This window comes from Vidua chalybeata, chromosome 10 (genome assembly GCF_026979565.1).
Source record: "Vidua chalybeata isolate OUT-0048 chromosome 10, bVidCha1 merged haplotype, whole genome shotgun sequence".
In the NCBI taxonomy this organism is placed as follows: domain Eukaryota; kingdom Metazoa; phylum Chordata; class Aves; order Passeriformes; family Viduidae; genus Vidua; species Vidua chalybeata.
The window spans coordinates 24,391,389-24,404,909 of record NC_071539.1 but is presented as its reverse complement, the minus strand read 5'-3'; the positions used below and the strand labels follow the sequence as shown (position 1 = coordinate 24,404,909).

Sequence of the window (13,521 nt, the reverse complement as noted above, 5' to 3'; positions counted from 1 at the left end):
TGCTTTCACGAACCTAGAATCTTTCTTTTCAGGACTCCTAAAACAAGCAGTGTCTTTGAATTCTGAAATGACACAAATATCAAGAAAGTCCACATTGTGCAAGAAAGCAGCAGCTATGTTTCTCAACTTGGACTAAAAATGAAAAGAGAAAAACAAAAACCGTTCACTGAACAGCAGATTAGCAGTAATGTTCCTCATGAATCGATAAGAGTGCCTGATGCTGAATATCTAACAGCAAATGCTGAATTTGGGTTTAATATTTTAAAGGTTTATTGGAGTTTAAGCTTCTTGCTGCGCTGGTCTCTTCAAATCCCTGATCTGTTTAACTAAATAGGTCTTCTCATCATTAAATTGTTCATCCTCGGTCCTGTCATTCTGAAACTTGCTGAGGAACTCAATGAGTTTGGTCTGGTTCTTTAGAAGGATGTCTAATATAGGCTGTGTCTTGTTAGGATTGGCTACAAACACCTGCAAGAAAATAAAAGACATTGAGCACAACAGCGAGAAACAAAAGGTTAAGTTAAAAAAAATCTAACAAAGTACTGATGATGACAAATTAAAACTATGTTTTAATTATTCCAGTATCCCACCAAAAAAAAAATAAATGGGGTAAATGCAAGTTTTTAAATAAAATTACTTTTTTTTTTTTCAATCAGGGCATAAGCTGAACATCAGTACCAAAGTAAATCTAGTCTGTGGGAGGTGACAGCCACAACAGCCTCTGCAGAAACCACTGAAGACATTTTATGGTTAAATTCTATGGCAAATGTATGGTTTTATATCATGTGTAGCATCTGATGGGAATCTCACACTTCACTGGAAAGTTTTAGACCTCAGGTTTTAACTCTCAGCTGCCTGTCTGCTGCAAAGTCAGAAGCCATCTGTTATAATGGTCAAATTACAATTCAGGTGCCCTGACTGAAATACTGCTGTCCTTCAGAGATCATGCAGTGTGATAAAACCCCTTTTGAACTGCATGATTGTGTATGGAATCATGCATTCCTCCTTATCTTAACATATTCAATTCCAAAAGTTTCTGAGAGACAATCTGATGATCACATGGAAGTCCCTAAGTGGTTTCTAAACAGTTGTCAAAAGATAACCAAGATATCTATTTGTAAAGATGGATCACAATCAAGCAAACATCAGTGCTCCCTTTATTTAATCACTCAGCAGACATTAAGGTAAGCTCCATTTAGGCTCAGCTAAGCAGTTTACTCAATTAAACAACTTCTGGCCAGATTCCTTCTGTTTCATGGTAGGGTTTTGTAACAAACCTTGAACACATGGAAGGCCTCAAACTGGATGTTACGACTCTTGTCTCGTAGAAGGTTCATCATTAGTTTGAGATTTTCAGGTTTACTGATGTACTTTGTCATAATTGTGAAGTTGTGCCTGTCCAGTAACAATTCACCGAGAAGCTGAAGGCAGAAAAGAATGAAAACTGAAAGAATTACTAACATAAGAATCGACTTGTACATAAATGCTTTCAGACCCCCTGAAGTGGTGTGGTGCCCTGTGAATGCAGCACCAGTGGTCAGGAGATAAAGCAGCAACAGAACTAAGTGCCCTAAATTTCAATGTGCAGGTGCATTTTCCCCTTATTTCAATGACACAGTTTCTCCTTTTCCTCAGAAAGTGACAAATCACACTTGTTCCCCCTTGTTATGAACTGGAAAGAGAAGTCTTTCACTTTTCCCCCCATGACTTCATTATTTTTTTCACTTATACAGAAGCTATTCAGCATAGAAAGAATACCTTTTAAAAGACCCAAAAAACCATTAAACAGGTTAGTATATAAAATGAAATATTGACTGTTTTTTTGCTACCTAAAGGGTTTAAAAGGATTTTGCCCACAAGGATCACCTTTGCTGCAAGCTCTGGATTACATTTATGTTCACTGTTTCTTACCTACTTGAATGTAAGATCAGTATTCCTTTAGGCACATCATGTGAATCTTCGTTAAATTACTTAAATGTAACCAGACTCATTGAAGGAAAAAAAAAATCAACAAAAATAAAGAAATTTGAGGAGCCATTTCTTCTTCAGGAGAGAAATTATTTTGGTCTGTGCTGGACACTAAAATATGTGAGAACTGGACTAAAAAAATTAGCTGATCCAAGAATTGAAATGTATGGAGAATTAAAATAAATAGTATTCAAGGCTGTTATAGAAGCCATTTCAAATAAAGTTAAATCACCTTGAAAATAAAGGGAATCTCTTTGCATTTAAGAAGAAAATAAAATTGCCTTACCTTAAGTGACTGTCTCTTTGTCACATAATTTTCTGAATGAAGTAACTTCTCATATTCACTGAAGAACTAAACACAGAATAAAGAGTAGGGTTAGGATGTTTTCAAGTGTCATAGGCATCTTCTTCCAAATAACTGCAACAAAGTGGAGAAGATGCAAATCCCTAACAGAACCAAACAGAATCTGAAATCTCAGTAGGGTCCTGTAAGTCACTGCGTTGTCACTACTTACGCTTTTAAAGCATATACAAAGTTAAACATTGAATATGCTTTAAAAAATATGCATTTGCTCTTTCAAGAGACTTTAATGTTTAGATTACAGGGCAGTGGAAGGAGTTTCCTCGTTATTTCTTAGAGAAATAGGCTGCCCAGAGCAGCTGTGGCTGCCCCATCCCTGAAGTGTCCCCGTCAGGCTGGATGGAGCTGTGAGCAATCTGCTCATAGGCAGTGCCCATGGCAGGGGGTTGGGACGAGGGGATGTTTGAGGTGACAGCTCCCAATTCCCAGTTCCCAGGGCTATCCTGGAAAGCACAGCATGGGCTCCCTCTGGAGGAGAAGCCTGGCTCCCACAGGACCACATTCAGTGTAAGACTGATGTCTTGCACTCACCAGAGGAAACCGATTTTTCAATTTGTGCAGGGCTTTTTACAAATGCCCAAGTGACCAACTGGAGTTGCCATTCAGAGTGTCAAAATGTGAGGGCATCAGAGTCAGGCAGGACTAAAACATTTACCTTGCACACTCTTTAGGTTTTTTTAATATTGTCAAGTTTTACTATTCATGAGTAGTCTGTTTCATAGCTGTAACACTGTTAAATACAATTTCACTGTGACTTTTTTTAGAAATACATTTTTCAAAATCTCTTAAAGTTTCAGATATGATTTCACAGCAAGAAGAACTTTGCTTTCAAGTAGATGAGGAGGTCAGCTAAGTATCAACTCTGCACATCTAATTTCTCAGAGCCTCTTAACTGGTTCCCAAACAGTGCCTCAAGCATTATTCAGTAGATATTTCAGGGCTAAAGCAAGTAGTCAAAAAGGGAATAATAATTTTTGTCTCCTGTTTAAAGCTGAGTCACTGAGAGGAGATATTTGTGATTTAGTGAACATGCCTGGAGACAAACCTTTAAAAATCAATGTGATTCCAAGTTTGTTTGTTGGTTTTGTTTGGTTTTTTTTTTTTTTTTTTTAATTGCTTGTGAAGTCTGGGAGTTTTAATCAGAATAGGATTTAAACACTTAAATATCTTTGTGGAGCTGGTTCTGAATAATCTGTTGAAAGGCAAAAGTATTGAAGTCATGTAGCTGAAAATGTCAGGATAAATGAAACTCTCTAACATTATTTGTTTTGGCTTTAGGGGGAGAAACTGAACTCTAAGTTCAGTCGATTGAATAGTGTGTGGAAATCCCCAAAACCAGAGCTAAACAAGGAATAAAACCATTTTCTTGAAATAAGATACACAGCACCAGAGAGCTCTGAATATGAAAAGGTGTCTGCTCACCCTATCGTAATGTTGTTCCAAAAATTCTGCACTTAACAACTTGTGTCTTGTAAGCAAATCCTGTAAGAAAGCACAAACCCAGTTCTGTCACTAGAAATACTTCAACAATACAAAGACATTCTCACACACATAAGACATTCAATCCAAAATTCTGCTATTTCATTAAACACACTATTTTAGAACATGAATGTAATTACCTGGACACTGCTCAGGATTCTTGGCATCACTTAGGAAAGATCTGTGATGAGTTATTTTAATTCACAGAGAAACAGCCTGTGAAATTATCACTAAAGAGTGCTATTTATGGATCAAGGCTATACTCTGCACACAACTGAGGTTAAGACCATTTAATATTGATTACTATTATGCTAATTGTCCCCATAACTGATAGTTTTAGGGACACAAAAATTGGGCCACAGAAAATTTCCCCAGACAAAGCAACAGCATCAGATATTCCTCAGGAGGAGCACAGGAGGAGCTGAAGACACAGATTTAAGGCTCCTGGCATGGGAGTACACCTGCATTCAGGTAATGCATGATACAGCTTACTCTCCAGAACGAGATTTGGGGGAGCACATGTACTGTATGTATTTACAGGTGTGGCCTGCATTCTGAGAAATAAGGAAGAACGGTGTCCAGCTTACCCATCTGCACCACACCTATTTTCTTCCCCTCTCCCAAGGCGTGTTTTGCCAAGAACATCACACGCAGCAGTGGGCTGACAAGGCAGAGAAGCCTTGTAGCCACAAAGTAGCCACTCCAAGGTGTGAGGACGTTACCTTGAAGGTGGCGAATGCATCAGACGCGATGTCAAACGTTGACATTTCCACGTATCTGAAGAAGTCGTAGAACTGCTCTGACCACAAGATGATTTTAGCTAGCGGTTCATGCCGGATGCATTCTCTAAGCATTATCCCACAATTTAGAGCAATTTCTGGAGATTCGTACCTATTCACAAAACCCAACAAGGATTCTTTATGAATTTATAAACTTTCACAAGTTAGCACTGCAGCACCACATTGCTAATTACAGTGTTCAGTATTATCAAGTAAACAAACCCATTAAAATTAGAGGTACATATTCCTGCATTCAACTCCATTTTTAACTATTTCTACTAAATACACCTGAAATAGCTGACAGTTACAATTACAGCAAATTCAAAGCATTTTTACAAACTGGGAAACAAGACTAAATAAAAATACTTTCTTTGCTCTCAAAATCACTTTTCTTGTTCCATACTGGTGGGATTGCAGACATCTAGAAAAGCAATAAATGATTTGCCTTGAAAGCTGCTCGCTTAAACATGACAGCAATTTCCATAAAACCTTCCATGTGAGCATGAGGGGTTAACAATACTGGACATAAATTCAGATCTCCTCCTCTATTAAACCATTTTTCAGCATCACTGGCTGCTCTGCACATCATGGGCTTCCAGCTTCTGGAGCAGTCACAGCCTCTCACATGCCTTCCTGCCTCACACCTCCAGAATCCTCCCTCCTAAACCAGTGGAAGCTAATTGAAATTCCCCAAAATTTCAGGAGAAACGTATGATTGTGCAAACTGAGCATTAACTATATTACGCTACAAAAAAAAAACCTGAAACCATTTTCATTAAACCCTGCAATACTCTCCCATTCAACCTGTCATGGAGATTTGAAATCTACTGAACGTTTTGTAATTCATGCCACAGTTTAAATTCACATAAATTTGTCTCAGTTGGATACCAGATGTAACATGTAAATTGCTAAATGCCCATTTCAAACATCCTGACTTACCAATATGAGTTTCAATAACCCCTGTGAGGATAAAGCTCTCTGAAGTGTGACAACACAGACTAAAAGTGAGCACCCATTCAACCACTTACCAATGAGAACATGCTGAAAAAGCAGTTTTCTTTCTCTGCACCTCAAGTATCTTTGCCTTCTTTTGTAACTTATTTTGAAGATGCACTGAATCAATAATTTCTTCTGCATTATGCCACAAGTAATATTTTCTTTTGTCCCTCTAACATTTAAATGACATTACGGGCAAGTAATGCTAACAACAGGCATATCCCACTGAGATGAGTGGCCCTTTCATACACCCTTGAGTTATCCCAGTAAGTGCAATAAGTACTCCTCAACTACAGCAAGCTTACCCAGAAGCTGTAGCCAGATTTATAAATAGCTGTATTTTAAAAAATTGTTTATTAATGTTTGATGAGCTTGTCTGTCCCAAAACAACACAATGGAATTGCAGTTTTCAGAACTATCTTAATTAATGTTACTAGAAATGCAAGCAATTATTTTCTGCTTTCATGTCTGAGAGCTGCAGCTCTACATGCATTCAGTATGGCAGGACCCTCCAATATCCAGCACACCAGATATTACAGAAAGAGAGAAAGAAACAGTTGTCTGACACAATATGCCATGAATTGTTCCTTTTTTTGGTCAGATTTGTGTTGGTGTGTGTCAATAAAGCAATATAAATCATTATGAATATAAAGTCTAAGGCCAGCAAACTGGAAATTACTGTGGTTACAAGAAAAAAAGAACAGCCTTCAAGTGTTGATGAGTAAGTTCACAAGAGAATAGTTTAAAAAGGCTCAAATAGCATACTGAAAGGAAAACATCTTACTAGCCCAGTAAGAGTATTTCAAAGTACTAACAGTTCTCAGTTTTCAGTTCATGCAAAAGTAGATGGTTGGGGTTCTATTTCTTAAGTTTTCCTTAACTTAGGGGAATTACAGATCCCAAAACCAAGGAAAAAGAAAATAAAATTAAGCATATTGCAAAGGAAGAACAAACATGTCAGAACTCACTGCTTCTCTGTGCATTTAAAAAGCCCCTACTTCATGTAAAAGCATATTTATGCTTCACAGTGCACATACCCTTTTAATAGCATGAATAAGATATTCTGTTGAGTGCAGATGTATTCAACTGTGGGAGTTCTTGTACCAATTTGTCTTCTGAGAATGTTGTTGAAAATTTGCGCAACATCTTTCTTGCCCTGTCAAAAACATCAGCAGTTAAACACAAAATATGGAAGTCCACAGGCAAGTTAGCAATTAAACATTATCATCATCTCGTGCAGCCATACTGGGGGGGTTCTGCAGTTCAGGCAGCTTCCATACTCTGATCTTGAACAGATTCTCTTTCTTTATGTCCATTTCAAATATGCCAAAGCACTCAAAACATGACACCACATTGTAGGCAGATCACGGAGAATTTACATTACAGAAGTAAAGCCAGTTATGTTCCATCAGGTATTTCTATGTAGCATCAATCTCCTGGGCTAATTTGATATTTGATTTTGCTAACAGCATAACAGTTTTTAACTGTGCTCTTGCCTAGAAATGTATTTCTTCAACATTCCATTATCCTCTCCCCTTGTCTAGGGACACACAATGCCACCATTAAGAGTGTGCAGAGCATTTCCAACTGCAGTGTTAACATCCAACTTAGAACTGCAACTTATGAAAGTGGAATAAATGAATAATAATACACACAGAAATCATCCACTAACCTAAAATGTAAGTGTCACATTTTTCAGTGTACAACAGAAGTATAAATAAGATCAGGATGCTGGAATTCAGCACAAATTACACACCAAAAAAAATTTCACAAGCATAGCACCAGACAGTGTAAAAGGAACTGGAAATGTTCTTGTTGAATAAAAACACATCTCCTGTTTACTTCTTCTGTTGGACCACAGCTGAAGATGACAAACTGGCAGACATCTAACAAAAAGGTGATTATAAACATACACAACTTCCACTGTCATTCACCATTTAAAAGCCAGATTTCTGCAATTAACTGTCCATTCTGGACTGCACAAAGACACCTTCAGGATTATGTGTTATCAAATTTATTCCACAAAAAGACCAGATCAGCTTGTACTAAGCTTGGACCTGTTAATAAAGGCCTGTAAAGCAACTCCACCTACAGGTTCCCTGAATGTTCTACACCAAACTTAGATGTATATAATGTTTCTTGCCAAGCTCTAGCTGTGCTGCAAATCTCCTGACTAACACCAGGAAGCTTTCCAGCAAAATACAGGGCTTATTTAACTAGCAAGAATTTTAAAAACATCATCAATTATTTAAAATTCCTTCAGTTTTCTAATCAATGTAAAAAGGACTGCACGAGAAAAAATGAAATGTTTATGAAAACGTAGGAGGACTGGAGTTTTACAAATGGCATGTTTGTGAATTACCACAGACAGTTTTGCTGGAGTGTTGTTTTCAGGATATAAGAGATTGTTTGTAAACGCTTGTTTTCTCAATTACAATTCCATTGAAAGCCAGCCCAAAGCAACACCAGAACTCTTTGTTCTGACATGAGTAGAGCAGTGTTTGCAGGAATTGCTTTACTCAAACTCCACATAATATAATCATCAAGTCCCATTCACCAGCGCTGCGCTGCTCGCGGCGTTGGCCTCGCAGTCTCCAGCAAGAACAGCATTTCCTTATTACCCCATCCCTGAGCTGCCCGTGGCACACAGCAACCCCACAGCCAGGTTTTGTCCCTTTTTTGTGCCTGGCCAAGTGACCTCATAGCCCAACAGGCCTCGACCCTGTGCCAACAGGCACGATGGCCAGAGGTGAGAGAGACACTGTGCTTGTATTGTCTTCTCAGCGGAAGGATTCAGCTCCCCTGGGCAAAAGGCAGTTCTGGTTTGGGAGGGGTTTTTTTTATCCTTCACTTTAAAAATCCCAAAATAACAGAACAAGAAACCCAGTTTCACCAGGGATACCATCTCCATCACTGCAAACCAGCAAGGAGATAACTGGTAAGTGTTAAGACTGGTAAGGAGATGGACTGGAAAGCAAGCTTCCAGGGAAGGGCAACACTTTAAACAGGCCTGGGCACAAGGCAAGAGCTGGACAACTACAGTTTTCTTCATTTAAACATCAAATTTGTTATTTTTCTAGTTTTTACTTCTTACTGTTCTATGGGTTGTCTTCACCATAGCAATTCAGATTCAAGTACATTTGAGACAGTTGAAGTGTCACAATGAACCGTCCCTGTCTATTAATAAGCTGTCTATTCCTGCTCTACATAGAAACCATCTTCAGAAGTGAGACTGAAAGGGAAAAAAAGTTTAGTTTGTCACTGAATAACCTGCAGCTGTGATGGGAAACCAGAAAGAAAAAATTCCAGACCCACTCTTCAAGTTTAAAAACCACCAGAAAATCAAATATGTATTTCCATCAGCAATGAGAAAATTGCTTCAAATGCAGTAAACCCACACAGATATTTGGGATATCAAAGGCAACATCTGACTGGCTTTGTAACAGCTGGGAAGCTGGAGCACAGGTGTGTTGACATTACTTCTAGGTAACACCTAGAATAGCTGGACAGTCTGCCAGCTGCCGCCATAAAAAGCAGACGTGGTCCAGCCTAGAAAGCAGTGAATGACTCGTTCTCCCTCCAAGGGGAACCATCACAGACTCCTGAAACAAAGCAGCAGAAGAGCCACAGGCAGGAAACAACTCACAATCTTTCCATGTCCCCTTAATAAAAAGCACAGTTCTCCTTAATGAGAGCAAGCCTGTGCAAATCGTTATCATTCTTCATTACCGGGAGATAATGAAGGTTTCCTCTGCTAATAACTGGGCTGAGTAAACACCAGGCTGATACCAATCTAGAGGTCAGCAGAATCCAGATGACATTTCATGATTTCCTTTCTTCAGCAATTAAAGGCCATCCCAGTTCAGCATTCCCTCTCAGCTTTCCCAGGTTTCCGTGCTTATTTAACAGCCTGAATGTTTTATGTATGGTATAAACACTTGTGTGGGTAGGGAAAAAATACCACTGTATTACAATTAAACACAAATTAGAGGGAGTTATGGGTGGGGTGGAGGGGAGAGAAGAAAGAGCAGGGAAGAAAGCCATTGTTTTTGGAATGTCAAATGACAATAGGACTTTAAACTGTTGTGTTTGTATTGTGAGCGACTTGTTTATGAACAATCCCATTTTTAAGCAATCTTAAGTGGGATGATCTTTATGGTTGAGGCTGTGGAGTGAGATGCATGGATTTGGCTCCCTTCCTAGACAACCACACGCTTCTTACGAGACCTCAGGGAGAAGAGAAAAATCCAATTGTACTGCAACATCTCATACCTAAATAGGATTTTTCTCCATGGTGCTAAGTTATTCCATGTGACATGGTGCCAAATGCCACAGAGGCTTGTGGAGAGCCTTTAAATATAAGTAAGTATTGCTATTTTAAATTGATCAATAAAAACTTGGTTTGTTTTTTTAATAAACAGAAAAAAGACGAGGAAAAGCAAAAAGGTTGCATCACTTGTTTTTAAAAGAGAGACATACTGGACTATTAATAAAATTAACAGCTTTAAATTATATCTTTAAATTTCTTCATAAATGCTACAATAATTCTATTACTCTTCCTAGTAATTTGATGTAGCAAGATGAACATAGAGATACACCTTGTAAGTATGAAGGTTTGTGCTCACTACAGGATTACTACTAACAGATTAACGCTTCTGTGTACACAACAATTCAGAATTATTCCATAATTTTAACAGAACTGTACCACCAGATTGGAGGTTTATCTGCAGATTATCTGCTTAAAATTTGTGTTGTTTATATGCTTAAATTCACAGATTTCATATTTTATAGTTGCTCAATCTTCTATGCAGTTTGGAAGTTTCTCTCTAATGGATGTGTCATAAGCACAAAATAAAAACTGAAGACTGAAACATCTTAACCAATTAAAATGGTAGGAATTCAGATGTGTTTAACAAAAAGAATATAAGAAATGTCAAACCTCCTTTCTTACCTCAAAATCAATGAGCTGCAAGTCAGCTACTAGGGTACTAAGAAGACCACTGTTGTATAGCTCCTGAGCAAGCTGTGCCACAGCTTCTGTTTGGGGCTCCTTTTCATTTGTGCCATACAAGATTTCTTTCATGGCAACAAGGTTTTTTGAGACCTCCTCTGTCGCCTAAAGAAAATGGGAAAACAATACAGTTAGAGAACAATGCCATTTGTCTTTCTAACTGCACACTCCTTTATTCTTAACATCTGCAAACTTCCATTGAGGGGAGGAATAATCAGGAAATGACAATCCGGTAAAAAAACAATAGATATTCTTTCTGCAAATAGGACTGTTATGAGACTGGCATTTTTTAAAAAAACCCAAACAATAAAAAGCAGAGGCAAGACATATACAGTTTAGTTATCAAAGGTAAAAATCTCTTCCTTTTTACTGCCTTTTAACTTCTCATTCAAAAATCCCCTAAAGGACAGCAATAGGATGAAAAGAACATGACAGAATTTCCATTCTGTAAAACAGTTGTGCAGGATCAGATTGGAAAACATGACACGGAGCCTCATGCCTAGGGAACTGCTCAGAGACACCAAACGTATCCCTCCTGTAGATTTTGCACACATCAGGTTCTGCCAAATACTAGGCTCCCATTCCAGTTACTGTGGGTGAAGTCTTTCCAACAAACAAAACCTCAAGGAGAACCAACTTTAACCTTCAGGTTATCTCAGCACACAATAACAACCTGGCCAACAGACCCAGAAACAGATACACTGAAAAGAAGACAATTAAAGGTCTAAAATCCTTCCCTGCTTGAAGCCCACTTTACAGAAGCCAAACAGGTCTGACTTGTCACTTGTGAGGCATTCCGAAGTTGCCATGATGAGCTGGAGCAGCCTTTAGCAGTGGAAACACAGTTATCTCACAAGTAAAACTAAAAAAAAATATAAATCAACAAGAATACTTCTAAACACCCACTTCTGAATCTTAAAACATAGTTGTATTGGACCAAAAAAAGAACTACTCCTTTCAATATATATGTTTACTGAGCTTGGGGGCAAAATGCTGAAAATTATCATCATAAATAGCTGGTTTAATTATAATGGTTCTTCACATGCCTAAAAAGTCTGAATGGTTTGTAAGTGCACTGATTTTTAGTAATTAGATGAACCTGCCAACAAAGTATGCATATACTTCAATGTAAAGTATTTATGATTGATAGCTCACAGAAAATTAATAAAGTGAAAAAATTACCACTTTCTGGATATTGCCAGTCTTATAAGGGGTGTGTAAAAAGATTTCTCATTGGTGCTTTTTATCCAGAGAGGCTTAGGATCAGCATGACCCATGCACTATTCAAGCTAAAGCCATTCCAGCTTTGCTAGGTATGCAAGCAAGGATTCCATGACCTTTAAGGAGGCTCCATATCATTTTTAGCTCCTCCACAACTTTCCACTCCCTGCTGCCTCCCTCTTCCTGTTACTCCAGTTCCTAGTCCCAGTTGTCTCCTCCTCAATCGAAATCCCAAAGGATTTTCTGTGCACTGTTGGTAAGACAGCAAGAAGCAGGTGCTCAGTAAGACCACTTCAATTCATGCCAGCTCCTGAAGACGTGAAATGAGAACAGCAGCTCACCGTGCTGGAGCAAAATTACACCACACAATTGCTCTCTGAAATTCAGAGGAAACAGCTCTTCTGTAGAAGAACAGGAACATCTGTCAGACATGGAAATATGAAGAGTCTGTCCCTGCACACTAATGTAGAAAGCAAGACGAAAGAGGAAGAAAGGCAGCTCAAGTAACTGCCTATTTCAGCTAAAACAATGGCAGTATCGAGGGCATGCCTGTAATTAAGGTGAGTGGAGAATCTGTCCTACCAAAAGCCCAGGGAAGAGGACAAGCCTCCCAGCCCCAACTTCAATAACCACACTTGAGGGCTCTCCCTCACCACCAGCCCAAGACAGACACCAGCAATGGAAATGCTTGCAAACCAGGCAGAAAACACCACCAGCCTGCAGTGTTTCCAAACACTTAGGGCTTTAAAAAAAACAAAAGTCTTCTAGCCCAACATGAACATACAGTTTGGGAACTTCAGTAAGAGACAGGAGGACTTCAGTGCTCTTCACAACTGCCAAGACCACCTGCATGTGCTTCACTGGAAGTTGGCATGGCACGAAGCCGTAGCTAGAGACACAAAACCATTGAATCACTGAGGCTGGGAAAGTCCCTTAAGCTCAAGGCTGCCACTAAACCACATCCCTAAGAAGCAGCACAGCTGAGGCTGGAAGGTACCTCAGGAGGCCATCAGGATGCTCAAGGCAGGGCCACCTGAGCCCTGCCAAGCTGACCAGGCTGATGGCCAGCCATGCTCCCAACAGCTCTGTGGATGGGCACTCCATCACCTCTCCAGGCAACCTGCAGCAGTGTCTGACCACCACGCACCAAAGCACCTGCCTAGCGTCACTCCAGCTAACATTTCTGGCTATCTTCTGGAAACTGAGGTATGAGCTTTTCTGAAGTATTGTATCAGTAACCAATGCCTATCAATGCACTACACTGCCATAAAATGTAACATCCTTATACTACTTCTACTCTAAAATTCAACATCAAAAGGACTAGAAATAAACCCTGACAAACTTCTAGAACTTCCTTACTCTTGTATATTCCATGAACTCTCAGACATATTCCAAACACAGGATGTGCAGACCTATTTTTGCCATTTCAGATGCAGAATGGAATTTAGATAGTTACACTGAAAAATATAATGCTACATTAGATATCGGTGTAAAGAACCAAGTAACAAACCACTAAAAACAAATAGAATCAAGAAAGGTAAGAGAAGGTTGACTAGCATTACTTACAAGATTTTCTAAGACACTGAGATCTAAATTGCCTAATGCACTGCTGTCTTTTAAGAGGGGAAAAAATCTCTAGAGAGAAAGATCAAAATACACAATGAGGTTCATCCAAAACCCCACGATCAAAAGTGGAACTAACAATC

The 13,521-nt window shown here is 38.9% G+C and overlaps 1 protein-coding gene across 2 annotated transcripts in view; it reads right to left on the bottom strand.

Annotated features, from left to right (window-relative positions):
- Positions 1–246: 246 nt before the first annotated feature.
- CAB39 (calcium binding protein 39) overlaps positions 247–13,521 on the bottom strand; it is a 39,717-nt gene continuing 26,442 nt past the window's right edge. For both annotated transcript variants that reach the window (XM_053951929.1, XM_053951930.1), the window contains exons 3-9: positions 10,535–10,699; positions 6,621–6,739; positions 4,531–4,699; positions 3,752–3,811; positions 2,255–2,320; positions 1,278–1,421; positions 247–468 (exon numbers count right to left, since the gene is read on the bottom strand). In XM_053951929.1, coding sequence (XP_053807904.1) covers positions 280–468; positions 1,278–1,421; positions 2,255–2,320; positions 3,752–3,811; positions 4,531–4,699; positions 6,621–6,739; positions 10,535–10,699 — 912 coding nt within the window. In that variant the 3' untranslated portion in view covers positions 247–279. The remainder of the gene's footprint in view (positions 469–1,277; positions 1,422–2,254; positions 2,321–3,751; positions 3,812–4,530; positions 4,700–6,620; positions 6,740–10,534; positions 10,700–13,521) is intronic.